Genomic DNA, 21,487 nt, shown 5'->3' with positions numbered 1-21,487 from the left:
TGCAAATGCTTCGCGGTACTGGGATTGTGTATTAAAAGAATCTGTCGAAATCAGACTAGCAGATAATATCATTAATCGTGATAATGGATACCCGCTAAGTAAAACGTGGAATCTTGTTTTATCAGACGTGAAGAAACAACGGTATTTGAATAGGCTGGCTATGAATAATCATTTGTAATGATATATCGTTTTCAACAGTATTCGCCACCGGAGGCGCTCCAACTCTTTTTGCGCCAGGGGGCAACAGGAAGGATTGAGCGCGTGCGCTCTGTATCTAGCGCATGCGCTGTTGTATTTCCGATGCATATAAAGGTGCAGTCATTTGCGAGTGGAATCCATGATTTCTACCTCACCATTTATGGCCGTCCTATTCACCTCACTCCTACCCTCAAATACCTTGGCCTCATCCTAGACCGCCACCTCACCTGGACTCCCCATCTCCCTACCATCCAACACAAAGCTCACAACCGACTCCTGAAACTCCTGTCCGGCCGGACGTGGGGTCTGCATCCTTCCACCATCCTTCACACCTACAAATCCTTGATCCACCCCATCCTCTGTTATGCCAGCGTAGCTTTGATTTCCGCCCCTCCCCACTTCTATAAATTCCTCCAAATGCTTGAACGCCATGCGTTCCACCTCGCCTTCTGCATTTGCCTTCCATCCCCCACGCGCATCCTCTATACCTCATCCCCTTCCCCCACCTTTTCCTTTTCCTTGAACACATCCGCACCCTGTATATTGTCCACCGGCTTGATCCCCCTCATCCCCTAGTGTCTCCCTTCCTCTCCACCCCCAGCCAGTTGCCGTGCCTTTACCGTTGTGTCCCACCCTCTCTCTATCTCCACACCCTCCATCTCCTTTCCCAACACAACTTCCACCATCTACCACACCCGGATGATGAGCTTCGCCCTGACATCTAACCTTCTTACCAACTCTAACCCAATCTTTCTGCCTCCTCCTCAGGCCTCCCTCTCCTTCCCCTCCCTTCTCCTGAGGGCTTCTTCCTCCTACTCCCTGTCCCTCTCTTGTGCTGCCTTTCAGTGCCTCTGCACTCTTTCCTGCCTTGTCTTTCCTCTTCATATCCTGCCCCATGTGTCTCCTGCCTCTTAGTGTACCCACTAATGCCCCTACTCTCTTCATCCCGCCGCCTCCCCTGCTCCCCCTTGTTCTCCCCTCATTTTCCATCCTCTCTGGCCTATCCCTCGGCAGGTTCCGCCTGGCAGTTTTATTCTTCATCGTGTGTGCTCCAAGTGGGTTTTAAGTGTGTTGCTCTGGAGTGTTTTTAATACTGTGGTCGACTTTTAACCTGTGCATGTGCATTCAGTGTCTTCTTTGTATTTTAAGAATCGCCAACTGTGTTTTTTAACTTTCTGGTGACTTTTAACTGTCCCCAATTAACGTCTCCATGTCAGTGTATTTTTACCTCCATTTTCTCCCCTTACTCTGTTTTATATTCCCCTTTTTTATCACCTTATATATGTAACATTTTATTCTTGTTTTAGTTGTCAGGTCACTCGGCTGAAGAGCGGCGGATTGTGCCGCTGACAGCCCTCCCCTGCCCATATGGGGCAGGGGAAAGAAACAACAATAAAGAAAAGAAAAAAAAAAAACGAGTGGAAACAGTTATCGGCGAGAGCAGCGTACCTTTACTCACCTGATGGCGGCCAGGTGGACCGCTTCAATATTGTGCTCAGATGACAGTTTGATCCGGCTGGAAACCCGACAAGAATTTGATGTACTAATACACCAGGAAAGTTGCATAATCACACAGGGAATTGACTTTGTGAGCGACGTCGACAATCATGTTTTCACATCATCCACAGTTTCCTTGAATAACTGCAGGTGTCTCCCCCGCCCCCTTGCCACCTCCTTCCATGCAGAGGTAACGGTAGTCCATCTCATTTGTCTCCACCATCGTCGCCAAGCCTTTAATTCAGTATTTAATGTGATCAAAAGTATCTGGACACCCTCAAAAACATACATTTTTCAAAGGAGCATTGTGCTGCCCCCTACTGCCAGGTACTCCATATCAGCGAACTCAGTAGTCATTAGACATCGTGAGAGAGCAGAATGGGGCGCTCTGCGGAACTCACGGACTTCGAACATGATCAGGTGACTGGGTGTCAATTGGGTCATACGTCTGTACACTAAATTTCCACACTCCTAAACCTCCCTAGGCCCACTGCTTGCAAGGTGATAGTGAAGTGGAAACGTGAACAGACACGTACAGCACAAAAGCATACAGGCTGACCTTGTCTGTTGACTGACAGAGACCGCCGACAGCTGAAGAGGGTTGTAATGGGTAATAGGCAGACATCTATGCAGACCGTCACACTGAAATTCCAAACTGCATCAGGATCCACTGCAAGTAGCATGACAGTTAGGTGGGAGGTGGGAAAACTTGGATTTCGTGGTCGAGCGGCGGTAAATGTGACGCCTCGCTCGGTGTAAGGAGCGTAAACATTGGACGATTAAACAGTGGAAAAACGTTGTGAGGAGTGACGAATCACAGAACCCATAGTGGCGATCCGATGGCAGGGTATGGTGGGTATGGCGAATGCCCGGTGAACGTCATCTGCCAGCGAGTGTAGCGCCAACTGTAAAATTCAGAGGTGGTGCTGTTATGGTGTGGTCGTGTTTTTCATGGAGGGGGCTTGCGCTCCTTGTTGTTTTGCGTGGCACTACCACAGCACAGGCCTACACTGATGTTTTAAGCACCTTCTTACTTCCTTCTGTTGAAGAGCAATTCGGGGATGGTGATGGAGTCTTTCAACACGATCGAGCACCTGTTCACAACGCACGGCCTGTGGCGGAGTAGTTACACGTCAATAACATCCCTGCAATGGACTGGCCTGCATAGAGTCCTGACCTGAATCCCATAGAACATCTTTGGGATGTTTTGGAACACCGACTTCGTGCCAGGGCTCACCGACCGACATCGATACCTCTGTGCAGCACTCCTTGAAGAATGGGCTGCCATTCCCCAAGAAACCTTTCAATACCTGATTGAAATTATGCCTGCGAGAGTGGAAGCTGTCATCAAGGCTAAGGGTGGGCCAACAACATACTGAATTCCAGAATTACCGATGGAGGGCGCAGCGAACTTGAAAGTCATTTTCAGCCAGGTGTCCGGATACTTTTGATCACATAGTACAGATGGTCCTCCATGTTAATGAGAACATCTCGCAGTAATATTCACGAACATGTTGTGCCGATTGAACTGTGTATACAGGTACGTAAAGATAACTTCCAGTATCTCTTGTAACTATCTCATCCGTAAAGGCATGTCTTGGATCAATTTGGTTTCATATCCTCTTTTATTAAGACTTTTATAAAACTTTTCCCGAGACCCCTTACGAGCTGGACACTTTATGATGAGTATTCTGTGGACACTCACGTCATGCATGACAACACAAGCTGTGGGCCAAGGACTGCCTGCATGCAGTCCTGGTTTTATGAAGATTCAGGCTCTCTACTGCAGAACAAGCGGTCCGGTGATACACCTGATGTTAATCCTGCATAAACTGTCTGGGACTATTTGGAACTGTGGGTGAAGCACAGCAGCCCAAAGTTCCTGCTTTGTTAGTTCTACAGGATCTAATTACCAATTAGTGGCTTAAGCTGGATATGGCGTACGTGTAGAAACTTGTGGTACTTCCTGCTGTCTGAGCTGATGACAAACGACCCATTCTAGAGCTGCCAAATATCAGGTACGGTGACAGTAAGATAGCCCCAGCTGGTATATTTGGGACTTCCAATTATATTAAACTTCCTAGCAGATTAAAAAATGTATACCGGACCGAGACTCGAACTCGGGACCTTTGTCTTTCGCAGGAAAGTGCGCTACCAACTGATCTACCCAAGCACGACTCACAACTCGTCCTACAGCTTTAATTCTGCCAGTACGTCGTCTCCCACCTTCCAGACTTCATAGGAGCTCTCCTGTGGAGGTTGCAGAACTAGTACTCCTGGAAGAAAAGATATTCCGTAAACATGGCTTAGCCACAGCTTGGAGGATGTGTCCAGAATGAAATTTTTCTTCACTCTGCAGCGAAGTTTGCGCTGATATGAAACTTCCTGGCATATTAAAACTGTGTGCCGGACCGAGACTCGAACTCGGGACCTTTACCTTTCGCAGGCAAGTGCTCCACCAACTAAACTACTCAAGCACGACTCACTACCCTTCCTCACAGCTTTAATTCAGACCACACTCCGCTGCAGAGCGAAAAAAATTTCATTCTGCAAAGATCCCCAGGCTGTGGCTAAGCCACGTCTCCACAACATCCTTTCTTCCAGGAGTGCTACTTCAGCAAGGTCTGCAGGAGAGATTCTGTGAAGTTTGGAAGGTAGGAGACGAGGTACTGGCGGAATTAAAGCTGTGAGGACGGGTCGTTAGTCGTACTTGGAGAGCTCAGACGGTAGAGCGCTTGCCCGCGAAAGGCAAAGGTTCCGAGTTCGAGTCTCGGTCTGGCACACAGTTTTAATCTGCCAGTACGTTTCATGTCAGCGCACACTCCGCTGCAGAGTGAAAAAATTTCATTCCTCTTAGATATTTACTTTAGAGTCAAAGAAACTTTAAAAAAGCATGCTCGAAACTGGGAGGTTGGATCAAATTTTATTTTATCACTGTGACAAGTCGTCCCAAACCATAATTTGGAGCGCTAGTGCATGTGGATCTTGTTGTTCTGACTGATCTATAGCGTACGTACAGAGCACTGTGGCATAGGGCACAAGTCACGTCAGCTCACCTGCAGGAAAGTCTCCTTGGACAGCTTGGACATCCTACCCACTGTGATCTCCAGAGGCCGCCTGGCACCCATACAGAAAGTGAGCAGGTTGCGTCTGAATCGAGTGTCGCAGTCCATCCATCCACAACTGTATGCCGAATGTATCAGTTTCTCACTCTGTAATGTACAGAATGGTACATTTGAGCAAAAGCAGCAACTAAGTAGACCAGTACGATTGGACTATTTCAGAACTCTTACAGTTACAAAAAAATACCTGTAAATACTTCCAAATAATATCACATATCCGAGACAGTCATATTTACATTTCAGTGTAGCAAGGCTACTGCGTACAAATGGGTACTTTTTAAGTTCGTGTGTAGGCACAATGTGAGTTTCTTTGAAACAAGTAATTTCCTTGCGTGCAGTTCCATAACATTTAGAAACTTCGATTAAGACAATTTTTTTACGCCAAAGTGGTTCCAATTTTTTTTATTTTCATGTACCTACTTTAAAACACAGCTTACCATCATATATTAGGAAGTCAAACTGTCTAGGTAGGATGTACATTACTTGAAAAAATCACTGAGGTGACCAAAGCTACGGGATATCTCCTGTATATCGTGTCGGACCTCGTTTTACCTAGCGTAGTACAGGAATACGACGTGGCATGGACTCAACAAGTCTACAGACGTCCGCTGCGGAAGTATTGAGCCATGCTGTCTCTATAAGCGTCCAAAATTGCGAAAGTGTTACCAGTGCAGGATTTCGTGCACGAACTGACCTCTCGATTATGTCCCATAAATGTTCAATGGAATTCACGTCGGGCGATGTGGGTAGCTAAACCATTCGCTCGTACTGTCCAGGATGTTCTTCAAACCAACTGCGAACGTTTGTGAACTGTTGAAATAGAGCATTATCATTCCTAAAAATTCCATCGTTGTCTAGGAACATGAAGTTCATGAAATAGATGACAGAGGGATATAAAAAAAATTAAAATCGCTCAAAAGAGGAAAAGCCCCTGGACCTGATGGGATACCAGTTCTATTTTACACAGAGTACGCGAAGGAACTTGCCCCCCTTCTTGCAGCGGTGTACCGTAGGTCTCTAGAAGAGCGTAGCGCTCCAAAGGATTGGAAAAGGGCACAGGTCATCCATGTTTACAAGAAGGGACGTCGAACAGATGTGCAGAACTATAGACTTATATCTCTAACGTCGATCAGTTGTAGAATTTCGAAGCACATATTATGTTCGAGTATAATGACTTTTCTGGAGACTAGAAATCTAATCTGTAGGAGTCAGCATGGGTTTCGAAAAAGACGGTCGTGTGAAGCCCAGCACGCGCTATTCGTCCACGAGACTCAGAGGGCCATAGACACGCGTTCCCAGGTAGATGCCGTGTTTCTTGAGTTCCGCAAGGCGTTCGATACAGTTGCCCACAGTCGTTTAATGAACAAAGTAAGAGCATATGGACTATCATACCAATTGTGTGATTGGATTGAAGAGTTCCTAGATAACAGAACGCAGCATGTCATTCTCAATGGGCAGAAGTCTTCCGAAATAATAGTGATTTCAGTTGTGCTGCAGGGGAGTGTCGTAGAACCGTTGCTATTCGCAATATACATAAATAACCTTGTGGATAACATCGGAAGTTCACTGAGGCTTTTTGCGGATGATGCTGTAGTATATCGAGAGGTTGTAACAATGGAAAATTGTACTGAAATTCAGGAGGATCTGCAACGAATTGACGCATGGTTCAGGGAATGGCAATTGAATCTCAATGTAGACAAGTCTAATGTACTGCGAATACATAGATAGAAAGATCCTTTATTATTTAGAAACAATATAGCAAGTCAGCAACTGGAAGCAGTTAATTCCATAAATTATCTGGGAGTAGGCATTAGGAGTGATTTGAAATGGAATGACGATATGAAATTAATCGTCGGTAAAGCAGATGACAGACTGAGATCCATTGGAAGAATCCTAAGGAAATGCATTCCGAAAACAAAGGAAGTAGGTTACAGTACACTTGTTCGCCCACTGCTGGAATACTGCTCACCTGTGTGGGATCCGTACCAGATAGGGTTGATAGAAGAGAGAGAGAAGATCCAACGCAGAGCAGCGCGCTTCGTTGCAGGACCATTTAGTAATTGCGAAAGCGTAACGGAGATGATAAATTCCAGTCGAAGACTGCAAGAGAGACGCTCAGTAGCTCGGTACGGGCTTTTGTTGAACTTTCGAGAACATACCTTCACCGGGGAGTCAAGCAGTATATTGCTCCTTCCTACGCATATCTCGCGAGGAGACCATGAGGACAAAATAGAGAGATTAAAGCCCACACAGAGGCATACCGACAATCTTTCCTTCCACGAACAATAAGAGACTGGAATAGAAGGGAGAACCGATAGAGGTACTCAAAGTACCCTCCGCCACACACCTTGAGGTGGCTAGCGGAGTATGGATGTAGATGTAGATGTAAATGAATGGCTGTAAATGGTCTCCAAGTAGCCGAATACAATCATTTTCAGTGAATGATCGGTTCATTTGGCCCAGAGGACTCAGTCCATCCCACGTAAACAGCCCATATTATTATCCCTGGTGAGAGGTAATGCCTGAAATTCGCATTTTTTGGCGTAAAACTTTGTGTCGTGCAGTCATCAAGGGTACACGAGTGGGCCTTCAGCTCCGAATACCCATACCGATGTTTCGTTGAATAGTTCGGGTTGATGGCCAAGTATAAAAATCAGCTGCGATTTGCGGAAGGGTTGCATTTCTGCCATGTTGAACAATTCTCTTCAGTCGTCATTGGTCATGTTCTTGCAGGATCTGTTTCCGACCACGGCAAAGGAGATTTGTTGTTTTACCGGATTCCTGATATTCACGGAACACTTCTGAAATGGTCGTACGGGAAAGTCCCCACTTTATCGCTATCTCGGAATATGCTTGACGCATCGCTCGTACTCCGATTATAATACCACGTCCAAACTCACTTAAATCTTGATAACCTGCCATTGTAGCAGCAGCAACTGACCTAAAAATTGCGCCAGACTCTTGCTGTCTTATATGGGCACCGCCGACCGCAGCGCCTTATGCTGCCTGTTTACATATCTCTCTATTTGAATACATATGCCTATACCAGTTTCTTTGGCGCTTCAGTGTATGTCTAATAATGTAATAACAAAACTTAAAAAAACTAATTTTTAATATTTCGAGTCTGAACGAGTTAATTCCAGAAAACCGTAACTCTGAACCCCCCATTTTGAGTGGCTGGGCGACGTCCTACAAAGCGGTCTGGCGGGAGAATATCAACGAATCATGGTCGTGGAGGAGAGAATAATGGCGACTACAGTAATGCTGTGTCCGACGAATATAGCGCCGCCAGGTACCGCAGTAGCTGAGGAGTCCCGCAGTTATGTTGCAGCTCTCTTGGTGTGGCGGCAACCAGCATTACACCGCTGTGTGGTAGGTGGCTGAAAAGAAAGGCGCCAGCCACAGTTACCACAGACACAATACTTGGACCACTATATCCACCTTAACGCGAACAGTCACTTCAATCATTAGGCTATCAGAGCACGCCTCCAGGCTCGATTAAAACATTCATATACGATAATGATGGAAGCGGAATAAATGAATTAGAATTTGTGCCACGGCCGGGACTCGAACCCAGGTCGTCTTGCTTATTCGGTAAAAATGCTGACCATTACACTATCACAATACTACGGTCAACATTGCTGCACGAGCTACCCAACTCAAATTCCCTCCCCAACACAAACTTCAGTACCAGGTCGGATTGACAGAGGAGATAGAGAAGATCCAAAGAAGTGCGGCGCGTTTCGTCACAGGGTTATTTGGTAACAGTGATAGCGTTACAGAGATGTTTAGCAAACTCAAGTGGCAGACTCTGCAGGAGAGGCGCTCTGCATCGCAGTGTAGCTTGCTGTCCAGGTTTCAAAGTGCGTTTCTGGATGAGGTATCGAATATATTGTCTCCCCCTACTTATACCTCCCGAGGAGATCACGAATGTAAAATTAGAGAGATTCGAGCGCGCACGGAGGCTTTCCGGCAGTCGTTCTTCCCGCGAACCACACGCGACTGGAACAGGAAAGGGAGGTAATGACAGTGGCACGTAAAGTACCCTCCGCCACACACCGTTGGGTGGCTTCGGGAGTGTAAATGTAGATGTAGATGTATATGTAGATATCTTCAGCTTGTTTTCCCCCTAAGTTGTCATTATTTCCAGGGCTCTCCGGCATTGGAATAGCACCCTATCCTGTACCACGGGGGCGGAGAAGCTGAAGATATGAAGAGAAATATGATCATAGTGCTGCAGTGGTGTGATGGTCAGCATTTTTGTTTACAAAGCAAGAAGACCTGGGTACGAATCCATGTTATGGCACATGTTTTAATTCATTTCTTCAGCTTCCATGATAAATGTAAATGTAAATGTCGTGTGACTAGGGCTTCCCGTGGGGGTAGAGTGATCGCCGGGTGCAAGTCTTTCGATTTGACGTCACTTCGGCGACTTGCGCGTCGATGGGGATGAAATGATGATGATTAAGACAACACAACACCCCGTCCCTGAGCGGAGAAAATCTCCGACCCAGCCGGCAGTCGAACCCGGGCCCATAGGATTGACATTCTGTCGCACTGACTACTGAGCTATAGCAGGCGGACAGCTTCCATAATTATCGTGGATAAAGATGAGACATGTCTCGGGCAAAATTTAATTATAAAACTTTCATGGCCTCAGATGTTTTCTCCTATGATCTCTGACTGCTACTACCAGAGGGTACTCCCATAGAATGTGGCGGATTAGCACCACTTGAGGGAGTCTGTGACATTACTCCACAAGGTATTACAAAGGGGTTTCAGAGATGGCTACATATGAGTAATGGATCTCTGCCAAAGACAGATGCAGATGTAAGCATGGACTCTAGTCTGTAGATACAAGTACTTCTTTATCACTGTTTGTTGACGTTGATTGGACTTTAGTGTTTCTATCGTCGATGGTAAGCGTGGCCAGTACACCATAACATTGTCTCTGGCTGGAGTGAGTAGGTGATAGTGGTGAATGTCCACCTCCATTGCAAACCCTCTGTAAAGAGGGGTTTCATGCCACTCAGCCCATATGTGGCAGCTCAGCATCGGCTGCTGTGACTGCAAAAACGACAGCCTCCGTCTTGCTCAGAGACACAGGCCAAAGGACTTACTTAAACGCCAGCAGGTGCAGGGATGGCTGTATCCCAGTATAGTCCTGACAAGGCAGCAAAGTGCTCAGCTGCCTTTTCGGCTAGATGCACAGGTGTGGGCAAAATTTTGAAGCTCGATTAACAGTAGAGACAGCCGCATCATGGATATAGCACTGAACAGCACAAGAGTACGTCATATTGCTGCCCAGCTCTTGGTGGCTGTTTTTTTTCTTTATTGTGATTTCATTCCCCTGCCCCATATGGGCAGGGGAGGGCTGTCAGTGGCACAATCCGCCGCTCTTAAGCCGAGTGACATGAACTTAAAATAAGAATAAAATGGTACATACATAAGGCAATAAAGGGGAATGTAAAACAGAATAATGGGAGAAAATGGAGGTACAAAAGAAATATAGACTAACACAGAGACGTTCATGGAGGACAGTTAAAAAAAGTCACCAGAAATTTAAAAAACACAGATGGCGATTCTTCAAAACTCAGAGAAGACACTGAATGGACATGCACACGTTGAAAGTCGGCCACAGTAGTAAAAACACTCCGTAACAACACACTTAAAACCCACTTGGAGCACACACGATGAAGAATAAAACTGCCAGGCGGAACCTGCCGAGGGAAAGGGCAGAGAGGATGGAAAAGGATGGGAGAGCAAGGGGCAGCAGGGGAAGCAGCAGGATGAAGAGAGGAGGGGCATCAGTGGGTACACGAAGAGGCAGGAGACACGTGGGGTGGGAGATGAAGAGGGAAGACAGGGCAGGAGGGAGTGCAGAGACACTGAAAGGAGGCACAAGAGATGGAGGGGGAGTAAGAGGAGGAGGCCGCTCAGGAGGGGAGAGGGGGAGGAGAAGGAGCCCTGAGGAGGAGGTAGGAAGAGGGGGTTAAAGTAGGTAGGAAGTGTAGATGTCAGGGCAAAGCTCATCATCCGGGGGGGGGGGGGGTAGATGGTGGAAGTTGCGTTGGGAAAAGAGGCGGGGGGTGTGGAGATGGAGAGAGGGAGGGACACAGCGGTAAAGGCGCGGCAACTGGGTGGGGATGGAGAGGAAGGGAGACACCAGGGGGTGAGGGGGATCAAGGCAGCGGACAATATATAGTGTGCGGATGTGTTCAAGGAAAAGGAGAAGGTGGGGGAAGGAGATGAGGTCGTAAAGGATGCGCATGGGGGACGGAAGGCGGACACGGAAGGCGAGGTGGAGCGCATGGCGTTCGAGGATTTGGAGGGCTTTATAGAACCGGGGAGGGGCTGGAATCCAAGCTTGGTGGCTGGTTCAGAAGAGGTTTAAATACAGCTGCTCAGTGCTGACTTCACGGATGAGCAGCGCTTCTGCACCATGACAGAAATGTTTCGGACAGAGGTAGTGACTGAAGCAGCTGTTGTCGTGCGGCAGTCGGTCAACTTGTAGAAGCTTCGTGAAGGCTGCTTCACTCCCAGGTCGTTGACAGTTAGCAGTTTAACGACACAGGTGCGGCAGCTTCTGCTGGGTGCTCAACATGCAGGTTAAACGACTGGCAGCTTTCGACATCCGATTCTTGGTGTGCTGTTCTTGGCTCCACGATCTGCTACAGTCCATGTAATTCCAGTATTATGTACGAAATAAAATGAGGTAATGAGGTAAGGCAGCATTGAAGCTGTGAGTATTGATCCTGAGGCATGCTGTCGGCAAGAGCTTTCCCATGCCAAGCAAGGTTCTCGATCCGAGTTCTGACCCTGCATATAGTTTTAATGCTCGCAGTATTTGGCCTTTGCATGGCGCTACTTAGACAAGATGTAAAATCTGTTACTCTGGCTGTCATAGCGTACATTAGTATTACAATATTTTTAGACCTTCATTCTTCCACATCTACATGAATATTCTGCAAATCACACGTGCGTATCATGTCAGTGAAAATCTCCCCCTTGTTTCTCGATAATATAAAACGTGCTGCTCTTGTTTTAACTTTTTTGGTGTACTCAATTAATCCTATCTAGCAGGGATCCCACTCTGCGCAGCATTACTCCAAAAGAGGACCGACAACCGTAGCCTAGGCAGTCTCTTTAGTAGATCCGTTGGATCTTCTAAGTATTCTGCCCATAAAACGCAGTCTCAAGTTCCTTTCCCCACAACATTTTCTACGTTTTCTTTCCAATTTAAGCTGTTCATAACTGTAGTTCCTATGTACTTAGTTGAATTTACGGCCTTTAGGTTTGGCTGATTTACCGTGTTACGGATTCCCTTTAGCACTCATGTGGATGACCTCACACTTTTCATTATTTAGGGTCAATGGCCAATTTTCGCACCATACAGAATCTTTCCTAAATCGTTCTGCAATTTGTTTTGATCTTCTGATGACTTTACTAGACGATAAACGACCGTATCTGTAAACAACCTAGGGCGGCTGCTCAGATTGTCTCCTAAATTGTTTATATAGCTAAGGAACAACAGAGGGCCCATAATACTACCTCGAGGAACGCCAGAAATCACTTTCATTTTACTTGTTGACTTTATGTCAGTTCCTATGAACTGTGAGCTCTCTGACACGAAATCACGAGTCCAGTCACTTAACTGAGACTATGTGGCATAAGTATGCAATTACACTACAGGCCGCTTGTGTGGTACAGTGTCAAAAGCCTTCCGGAAATCCAGAAATACGGAATCAATTTGAAATCTCTTGTCAATAGCATTCAACACTTCGTGCGAGCCGGCCGAAGTGGCCGAGCGGTTCTAGGCGCTATAGTCTAAAACCGCGCGACCGCTACGGTCGCAGGTTCGAATCCTGCCTCGGGCATGGATGTGTGTGATGTCCTTAAGTTAGTTAGGTTTAAGTAGATCTAAGTTCTAGGGGACTGATGACCTGAGCAGTTAAGTCCCATAGTGCTCAGAGCCAACTTCGTGCGAGTAAAGAGCTAGTTGTGTTTCACAAGAACGCTGTTTTCTAAATCCGTGTTGACAGTATGTCAATGACGATTCTCTTCGAGGTACTTCGTAAAGTTCAAACACAATATGTGTTTCAAAATCCTGCTGCATATCGACGTTAATGACATGGTCCTGCAATTTATTGGATTACTCCTACTACCTTTCTTGAATACTGGTGTGACCTGTGAAACTCGCCAGTCTTTAAGTACGGATCTTCAGTCGAGCGGGCGGTTGTATATGATTGTTAAGTATGGAGCTACTGTATCAGCATACTCTGAGAGGATCGTAATTGGATTACAGTCTGGACCGGAAGACCTGCATTTATTAAGTGCTCCACTACAGCGAGGGTATCTATTTCTATGTTACTCATGTTGGCAGCTATTCTAGATTCGAATTCTGGAATATTTACTTCGTATATTTACAAGCAAGACAAAAAAGAATCCCTAGAGAATAGGTAAATAGCTACCAGATATGATTGAAGCTGCAAATTTATCTTCCTCTGGTGATCTGTTGATTTCATACAACTTGTTTAGCGTTGGATATCTGCCTCTTCTCAAAATTTTTACAGTCCAGCAGATGAACCGGGATTGGGGGTTGGGGGGGAGGGGAGGGAGCATTGTTGTAGTGCTCAGGAGTAGAGGTTTCCCTGCTCTGAGCAGTACTGAATCAAGTACAGTGTTATTAATAAGCACTTCCAAAGTTTCAAGAGATGCCTGCACGAAAACTACAAGACGTGCAGAAAACACATATAGGTCGTTGGAACATCTTTCCAAAATTTTAACTCACGTTACAGTTGCTCAGTGACCCATCCAGATGGCCGAGCGCGGTAACATGTCCGCTTGTGAAGCACCGGAGTAACGCTGAGAGCTCGAGGTTGTGCAACTGGGATGTGCGAGGGCAGTTCAATAAGTAATGCAACACATTTTTTTTCTGAAACAGGGGTTGTTTTATTCAGCATTGAAATACACCAGGTTATTCCCCAATCTTTTAGCTACACAACACTATTTTTCAACGTAATCTCCATTCAATGCTACGGCCTTACGCCACCTTGAAATGAGGGCCTGTATGCCTGCACGGTACCATTCCACTGGTCGATGTTGGAGCCAACGTCGTACTGCATCAATAACTTCTTCATCATCCGCGTAGTGCCTCCCACGGATTGCGTCCTTCATTGGGCCAAACATATGGAAACCCGACGGTGCGAGATCGGGGCTGTAGGGTGCATGAGGAAGAACAGTCCACTGAAGTTTTGTGAGCTCCTCTCGGGTGCGAAGACTTGTGTGAGGTCTTGCGTTGTCATGAAGGAGAAGTTCGTTCAGATTTTTGTGCCTACGAACACGCTGAAGTCGTTTCTTCAATTTCTGAAGAGTAGCACAATACACTTCAGAGTTGATCGTTTGACCATGGGGAAGGACATCGAACAGAATAACCCCTCCAGCGTCCCAGAAGACTGTAACCATGATTTTACCGGCTGAGGGTATGGCTTTAAACTTTTTCTTGGTAGGGGAGTGGGTGTGGCGCCACTCCATTGATTGCCGTTTTGTTTCAGGTTCGAAGTGATGAACCCATGTTTCATCGCCTGTAACAATCTTTGACAAGAAATTGTCACGCTCAGCCACATGACGAGCAAGCAATTCCGCACAGATGGTTCTCCTTTGCTCTTTATGGTGTTCGGTTAGACAACGAGGGACCCAGCGGGAACAAACCTTCGAATATCCCAACTGGTGAACAATTGTGACAGCACTACCAACAGAGATGTCAAGTTGAGCACTGAGTTGTTTGATGGTGATCCGTCGATCATCTCGAACGAGTGTGTTCGCACCCTCTGCCATTGCAGGAGTCACAGCTGTGCACGGTCGGCCTGCACGCGGGAGATCAGACAGTCTTGCTTGACCTTGCGGCGATGATGACACACGCTTTGCCCAACGACTCACCGTGCTTTTGTCCACTGCCAGATCACCGTAGACATTCTGCAAGCGCCTATGAATATCTGAGATGCCCCGGTTTTCCGCCAAAAGAAACTCGATCACTGCCCGTTGTTTGCAACGCACATCCGTTACAGACGCCATTTTAACAGCTCCGTACAGCGCTGCCACCTGTCGGAAGTCAATGAAACTATACGAGACGAAGCGGGAATGTTTGAAAATATTCCACAAGATATTTCCGGTTTTTTCAACCAAAATTGGCCGAGAAAAAAAATGTGTTTCATTACTTATTGAACTGCCCTCGTTGTTTCCCACATCTAATTGCGCCAATATCACACTGTTACCCACATCCCGCCTCAGATACACACTGCTCAAACACGTAGAAGATATTATGACATTTGAACACGAGATCTACATTAGATGCAGACAGATGGGATACAGAGATATGTAAACAGAAGCTATCCCGTGTCAAGGATATTTATTGTATTCGAACTTAGAATGTTTTTAAGAGTTCCATCATATTACTTACCTTGATGAAAACGGATTATTGACAGACAGTCAGGACGGATTTATAAAATATCGCTCTTGTCAAACACAACCAGCGCACTTCATTCACATGAAGTAATGAGTACTATCAACACGGTATCCCAGATTTATTCCTTATTTCTTGATTTCCAGAAGGCTGTTGATATCGTTTCCCCCAAGCGGCTTATACTCAGCTCGCTTGCCTACAAAATATCGCCTCAGTTATGCTACTGGATTCGTGATTTCCCATCAGAAGAGTCACAGTTCGTAGCGACTTACAGAAAGTTATCGAGAGAAGCAGAACTGAAATGTGGCGATTGCCAAGGAAGGCCCTCTGCTATTCCTAACCAGTACACAGAATTTAGGAGACGATCTGACCAGCCCTCTTCGATTGCTTGCAAATAATAAAGTCATTTTCCGTCTCGTAAAGTCATCAGACGATCAAAACCCAGGTCAAAATGATTTAGGCAAGACATCTGTATAGTGTGAAAAGTGGCAATTGACTGTAAACAATGATATGTGTGAGTACTAAAAGGAATCCGCTAAATTTCGGTTACACAAAAAATCTAAAGGGTGTAAATTCATTTAAATACTTAAGGATTACAGTTACCAATAACTTAAAGTGGAACGATCACATAGATAACGTTATGGGGGAATAAAACCAAAGACTGTGATTTATTTGCCTAACACTTACTGATGATACTGGATTCGCATTCGGGAGGACGACGATTCTATCCCGCGTCTGGTAATCCTGATTTAGGTTTTCCGTGATTTCCCTAAATCGCTTCAGGTTCCTTTGAAAGGGCACGGCCGACTTCCTTCTCCATCCTTCCCTAATCCCATGAAACCGATGACCTCGCAGTTTGGTCTCTTTCCCCAAATCAACCCAACTTACAGATGCAACAGGTCTACCAAAGAGACTGCCTATGCTACGCTTGTCCGTCCTGTGCTAGGTTACTGCTGAGTGATATGGGATCCGCATCAGATAGGATTGACGGGGAACACATAACGTGTCCGAAAAAGGGCAGCTCATTTGTGTTATGACAAAATAGGGGTGTGAGTGTCACGGATATTACATGCGATCGTGTGTCGCAATAATTAAAACAAATAAGTTATTCGTTGCAGCACAATATTTCCACAAAATGCGAAAATACTTTGTTGGCGCCCACCTACATAGCCCACATAGGGAGAAATGACCATAGAAATAAAATAATAGAAATCACAGCTCGCACGGAAAGATTCATATGTTCGTTCCTTCCGTCTGTTGTTCGAGAGTGGAACGGCTTGAATGTAGCTTGGATTGGATAAGATTGTTTGAGGGAAGAGACCAAACAGCGAGGTCATCGGTCTAGGAAAGGGCGGGGAAGAGAGTCGGCCGTGCCCTTTCAAAGGAACCATCCCGGCATTTGCTTGGAGTGAATTAGGGAAATCACGGAAAACTTAAATCAGGATGGCCGGACGCGGGATTGAACCGTCGTCCTCCGGAATGCGAGTCCAGTGCGCTAACCACTGCGCCACCTCGCTCGGTTGAAATTTGTTTGATAAATCCTCTGCCAGGCACTTAATTGTTAACTGGAAAGTAGTTATTTATAGGGGTTCGTACAACGATGATAGGGGATTTGAGGAAGTACCACGCTGCACAGACGGATTACTGCAGTGCGAACCGAGGCAAGTCACCATCTGCTGCACAGAACATTGACACACAGTCCCCAGTCCATGCGAGTACACTCTGTTTCGCTCCCAGCATCCTACAACCGAGTGCGCAGGAAGGCTATTACAAGAGCAACCGAATTCTTTCGCGTGGTAGGGTCCGATGGGTAGTTCTCAGTGTTCTTCATCATCATTTCATCATCATTGACGCGCAAAGTCGCCGAAGTGACGTCAACTAAAAAGAACTTGCAATACGGCGGCCGAACTTCCCCGCATGGGGCCTACCGGCCAACAATGCCATACGATCATCATCATCATCAGTGCCAAAACTGATAGTTGTCATACTCAACAGCCATGCACGAGGTCATTACAGCGGCGCACAGCCAACAGAACTGCAGCGGCAAGGCTTGCTGACAAACGCGCAGTATAATATTTCAGGGTCTTCTTGCCGATTACCCACCGGTATCACTGAGGGCACAATCCCAAAAATCAACTACTACTTAATATACCTGGCAGACCTAACATTCGACATCCTGCCCAAAAGAAATCTAACTTACTAGAATGACAAGCTAGACGTTATCCTTCTTGCTTCTCTGGATCAGATGATAGCCACAAAAAATGGTCGTGTGATGCTGGAACGCCTGCTAGACCACGTAAAAAAAAAGCCCAGACCAAATATCTCAACTGACACTTCAAGACAGGAACTTCCACATTTCCACATCAGTTGTCTGCATAATTCTGGTAATGATACACTACTATCCATTAAAATTGCTACACCAAGAAGAAATGCAGATGATAAACGGGTATTCATTGGACAAATATATTATACTAGAACTGACATGTGATTACATTTTCACGCAATTTGGGTGCATAGATCCTGAGAAATCAGTACCCAGAACAACCACCTCTGGCCGTAATAACGGCCTTGATACGCCTGGGCATCGAGTCAAACAGAGCTTGGATAGCGTGTACAGGTACAGCTGCCCATGCAGCTTCAACACGATACCACAGTTCATCAAGAGTAGTGACTGGCGTACAGTGACGAGCCAGTTGCTAGGCTACCATTGACCAGACGTTTTCAATTGGTGAGAGATCTGGAGAATGTGCTGGCCAGGGAAGCAGTCGAACAATTTCTGTATCCAGAAAGGCCCGTACAGGACCTGCATCATGCGGTAGTGAAATGTAGGGTTTCGCAGGGATCGAATGAAGGGTAGAGCCACGGGAAGTAACACATCTGAAATGTAACGTCCACTGTTCAAAGTGCCGTCAGTGCGAACAAGAGGTGACCGAGACGTGTAACCAATGGCACCCCATACCATCACGCCGGGTGATACGCCAGTATGGCGATGACGAATACACGCTTCCAATGTGCGTTCACTGCGATATCGCCAAACACGGATGCGACCTTCGTGATGCTGTAAACGGAACCTGGATTCATCCGAAAAAATGACGTTTTGCCATTCGTGCACCCAGGTTCGTCGTTGAGTACACCATCGCAGGCGCTCTTGTCTGTGATGCAGTGTCAAGGGTAACCGCAGCCGTGGTCTCCGAGCTAATAGTCCATGCTGCTGCAAACGTCGTCGAACTGTTCTTGCAGATGGTTGTTGTCCTGAAAACGTCCCCATCTGTTGACTCAGGGATCAAAACGTGGCTGCACGATCCGTTACAGCCATGCGGATAAGATGCCTGTCATCTCGGCTGCTAGCGATACAAGGCTGTTGGGACCCAGCATAGCGTTCCGTATTACCCTCCTGAACCCACCGATTCCATATTCTGTTAACAGTCATTGGATATCGACCAACGCCAGCAGGAATGTCGCGATACAATAAACCGAAATTGCCATAGGCTACAATCCGACGTTTATCAAAGTCAGAAACGTGATGGTACGCATTTCTCCTCCTTACTCGAGGCATCACAACAACGTTTCACCTGGCAACGCCGTTCAACTGCTGTTTGTTTATGAGAAATCGCTTGGAAACTTTCCTCTTGTCAGCACGTTGTAGGTGTTGCCACCGGCGCCAACCATGTGTGAATGCTCTGAAAAGCTAATCATTTGGATACCACAACATCTTCTGCCTGCCGGTTAAATTTCGCGTCTGTAGCACATCTTCGTAGTGTAGCAATTTTAATGGCCGGTAGTGTATATGGGTTACATACCTTCAGACGAAATCCCTTCCCATATGCACGTACTTGGCGGCAAACACTGTTGTTTTAGGCATTTATACGTGATCACTTTGCGCTCCTAACTGAAAAGTGCGACGTCAAGTGAACGACAGGCACGGTAGAGACACTGCCGAACACATCTGTGCAACGTTCCATCGTATTTTCGCAGTGGTTTCCACTTCACGCCTATTCGGACCTTACTTTTCGAATATGCCTTGTACTATAGCAATACGCAGAGAATAAATGTGAACAAGACAGTTTTCTGTATATAATAAATATCCAAAACACGTCCTACAGAGACCAATTCAAACACAATTTGAAAACACAGACAACCGTGCACTGCATACAAAAATTACTCCTAAGTTTACTCTCGTAGCTGCTAAGATTGGAAAAATATGAAGTAGTTCAAGCTGCAGCTGCTGAAAGGCAGCCTCTGTTAGAGACGTAAAAGCTGGCTAAAGTTATTGCTACTAAGCTTATGCCACGAAATGAGAAAGTCCAAGGTAGCTTCAAGCGGAACATCGTCTGAAAGGTTTACTTCGAGGACACTGTAGCCTCTGGTCAGAGCCTACATCCCCGCATTCCAAGTTGAGACCGCCAGGTCTTTTGACTTCGTCTGCGTAAGTAATACCTCATTACGCCCGCCCGCTTAGCCGTGCGGCCTAACGCACTGCTTTCCGGAGCGGCAAGGAGCGACTGGTCCCCGGCACGAATCCGCCAGGCGGATTTGTGTCGAGGTCCGGTGAGCTAACCAGTGTGTGGATGGTTTTTAGGCGGTTTTCTATCTGCCTTGGCGAATGCGGGCTGGTTCCCATTATTCCGGCTCAGCTACACTATGTCGGCGATTGTTGCACGAACAAGTTCTCCACGTACGCGTACACCACCATTACTCTACCGCGCAAACATAGGAGTTATAAGTCTGGTGCGAGACGTTCCCTGGTGGGGCGTGTCCCCGGGAGCCGAACCGCACAATAACCCTGAAAGAGTGGTTCGGTGTGGGGCGGTGTAGGGGTGAAGTGGACTGCGGTAGTCGTCGTGGGGTTGTGGACCACTGCGGCTGCGGCGGGGACGGAGCCTCTGCGTCGTTTCTAGGTCCCCGGTTAACATACAGTTCAATACAATACCTCATTAGGACGATCCTTTAGTTGTATTATTTTGAAAATACAAAATTGTTAAGGCTTTCGTGGCCACTTGTTGACAAACTGCCTATTGGCTTCTGTCTCGGGTTCTTCGGCCGACGTTCATCTAATGATTTTTCTGACGTTTCGCCAGCACGAGTGGCTGGCATTGTCAACGCTTCACCCTCCATTGCCAGCAATGGAGGGTGAAGCTTTGACAATGCCAGCCACTCGTGCTGGCGAAACGTCAGAAAAATCGTTAGATGAACGTCGGCCGAAGAACCCGAGACAGAAGCCAACAGGCATTTTGAAACTGCTTTAAGGTGTTGTGTTATCAAAGTTCCCGTGTTCTACCTGGGCAAATCTGTCCATCAGTAGGGAGCATATCACACAGCAGGGGCTTACCAGTCTCCTCACATTCGCCTTACTGTGTGTGTTAGCTCATGAAGATAGGGCGACCAGTGATAATGAAACGGAAATTGGGAGGAGTTAATGATAGAGGAACAGTACATTAATAACTTTCTCAAATCAATCACATGTTTTTGTTTCTCTGTGTGTTAGCCTAGATTGGGCGAGAAGTGACAGTTCATCTGCTGTAGACTTACCTGGTCCGTTACTACCTGTCCAAAGACGCAGTATGACCCGGCCTCGAAGAGAACAATAGGCATCGCGATAATGAACTTCAGTGCTCTCGTCCTGCCTCCAGTAGTCTGCAAAAGCTGTTAGTGCACACATACTACAAATTACTTTTGTTGCTATAAGTATACATCCATTTAATATTATTCTTGAATGTTAAAACTCATAAACAGACACATAGACATACACTACTGGCCATTAAACTTGCTACACCAAGAAGAAATGCTGTTGATAAACAGGTATTCATTGACAAATATATTATACTAGAACTGACATGTGATTACATTTTCACGCAATTTGGGTGCATAGATCCTGAGAAATCAGTACCCTGAACAACCACTACTCGCCGTAATAACGGCCTTGATACGCCTGGGCATTGAGTCAAACAGAGCTTGGATGGCGTGTAAAGGAACAGCTACCCATGCAGCTTCAACACTATACCACAGTTCATCAAGAGTAGTGACTGGCGTATCGTGACGAGCCAGTTGCTCGGCCACCATTGACCAGACGTTTTCAATTGGTGAGAGATCTGAAGAATGTGCTGGTCAGGGCAGCAGTCGAACATTTCTGTATCTAGAAAGGGCCGTATAGGACCTGCAACATGCGGTCGTGCAATATCCTGCTGAAATGTAGGGTTTCGAAGGGATC

At 46.4% G+C, this 21,487-nt stretch overlaps 1 protein-coding gene across 1 annotated transcript in view; it reads right to left on the bottom strand.

Annotated features, from left to right (window-relative positions):
• Positions 1-20,916, bottom strand: part of LOC124718818 (odorant receptor 43a-like) — a 32,883-nt gene extending 11,967 nt beyond the window's left edge. The window contains exons 1-2 of the mRNA XM_047244436.1: positions 20,809-20,916; positions 4,752-4,907 (exon numbers count right to left, since the gene is read on the bottom strand). Coding sequence (XP_047100392.1) covers positions 4,752-4,907; positions 20,809-20,871 — 219 coding nt within the window. The 5' untranslated portion in view covers positions 20,872-20,916. The remainder of the gene's footprint in view (positions 1-4,751; positions 4,908-20,808) is intronic.
• Between the last annotated feature and the right edge of the window lie 571 nt (positions 20,917-21,487).

Source organism: Schistocerca piceifrons, chromosome 10 (assembly GCF_021461385.2).
Source record: "Schistocerca piceifrons isolate TAMUIC-IGC-003096 chromosome 10, iqSchPice1.1, whole genome shotgun sequence".
Taxonomy (NCBI): Eukaryota; Metazoa; Arthropoda; class Insecta; order Orthoptera; family Acrididae; genus Schistocerca; species Schistocerca piceifrons.
The sequence above is the reverse complement of the archived record's forward strand: the minus strand, read 5'-3'. Positions and strand labels throughout refer to the sequence as shown.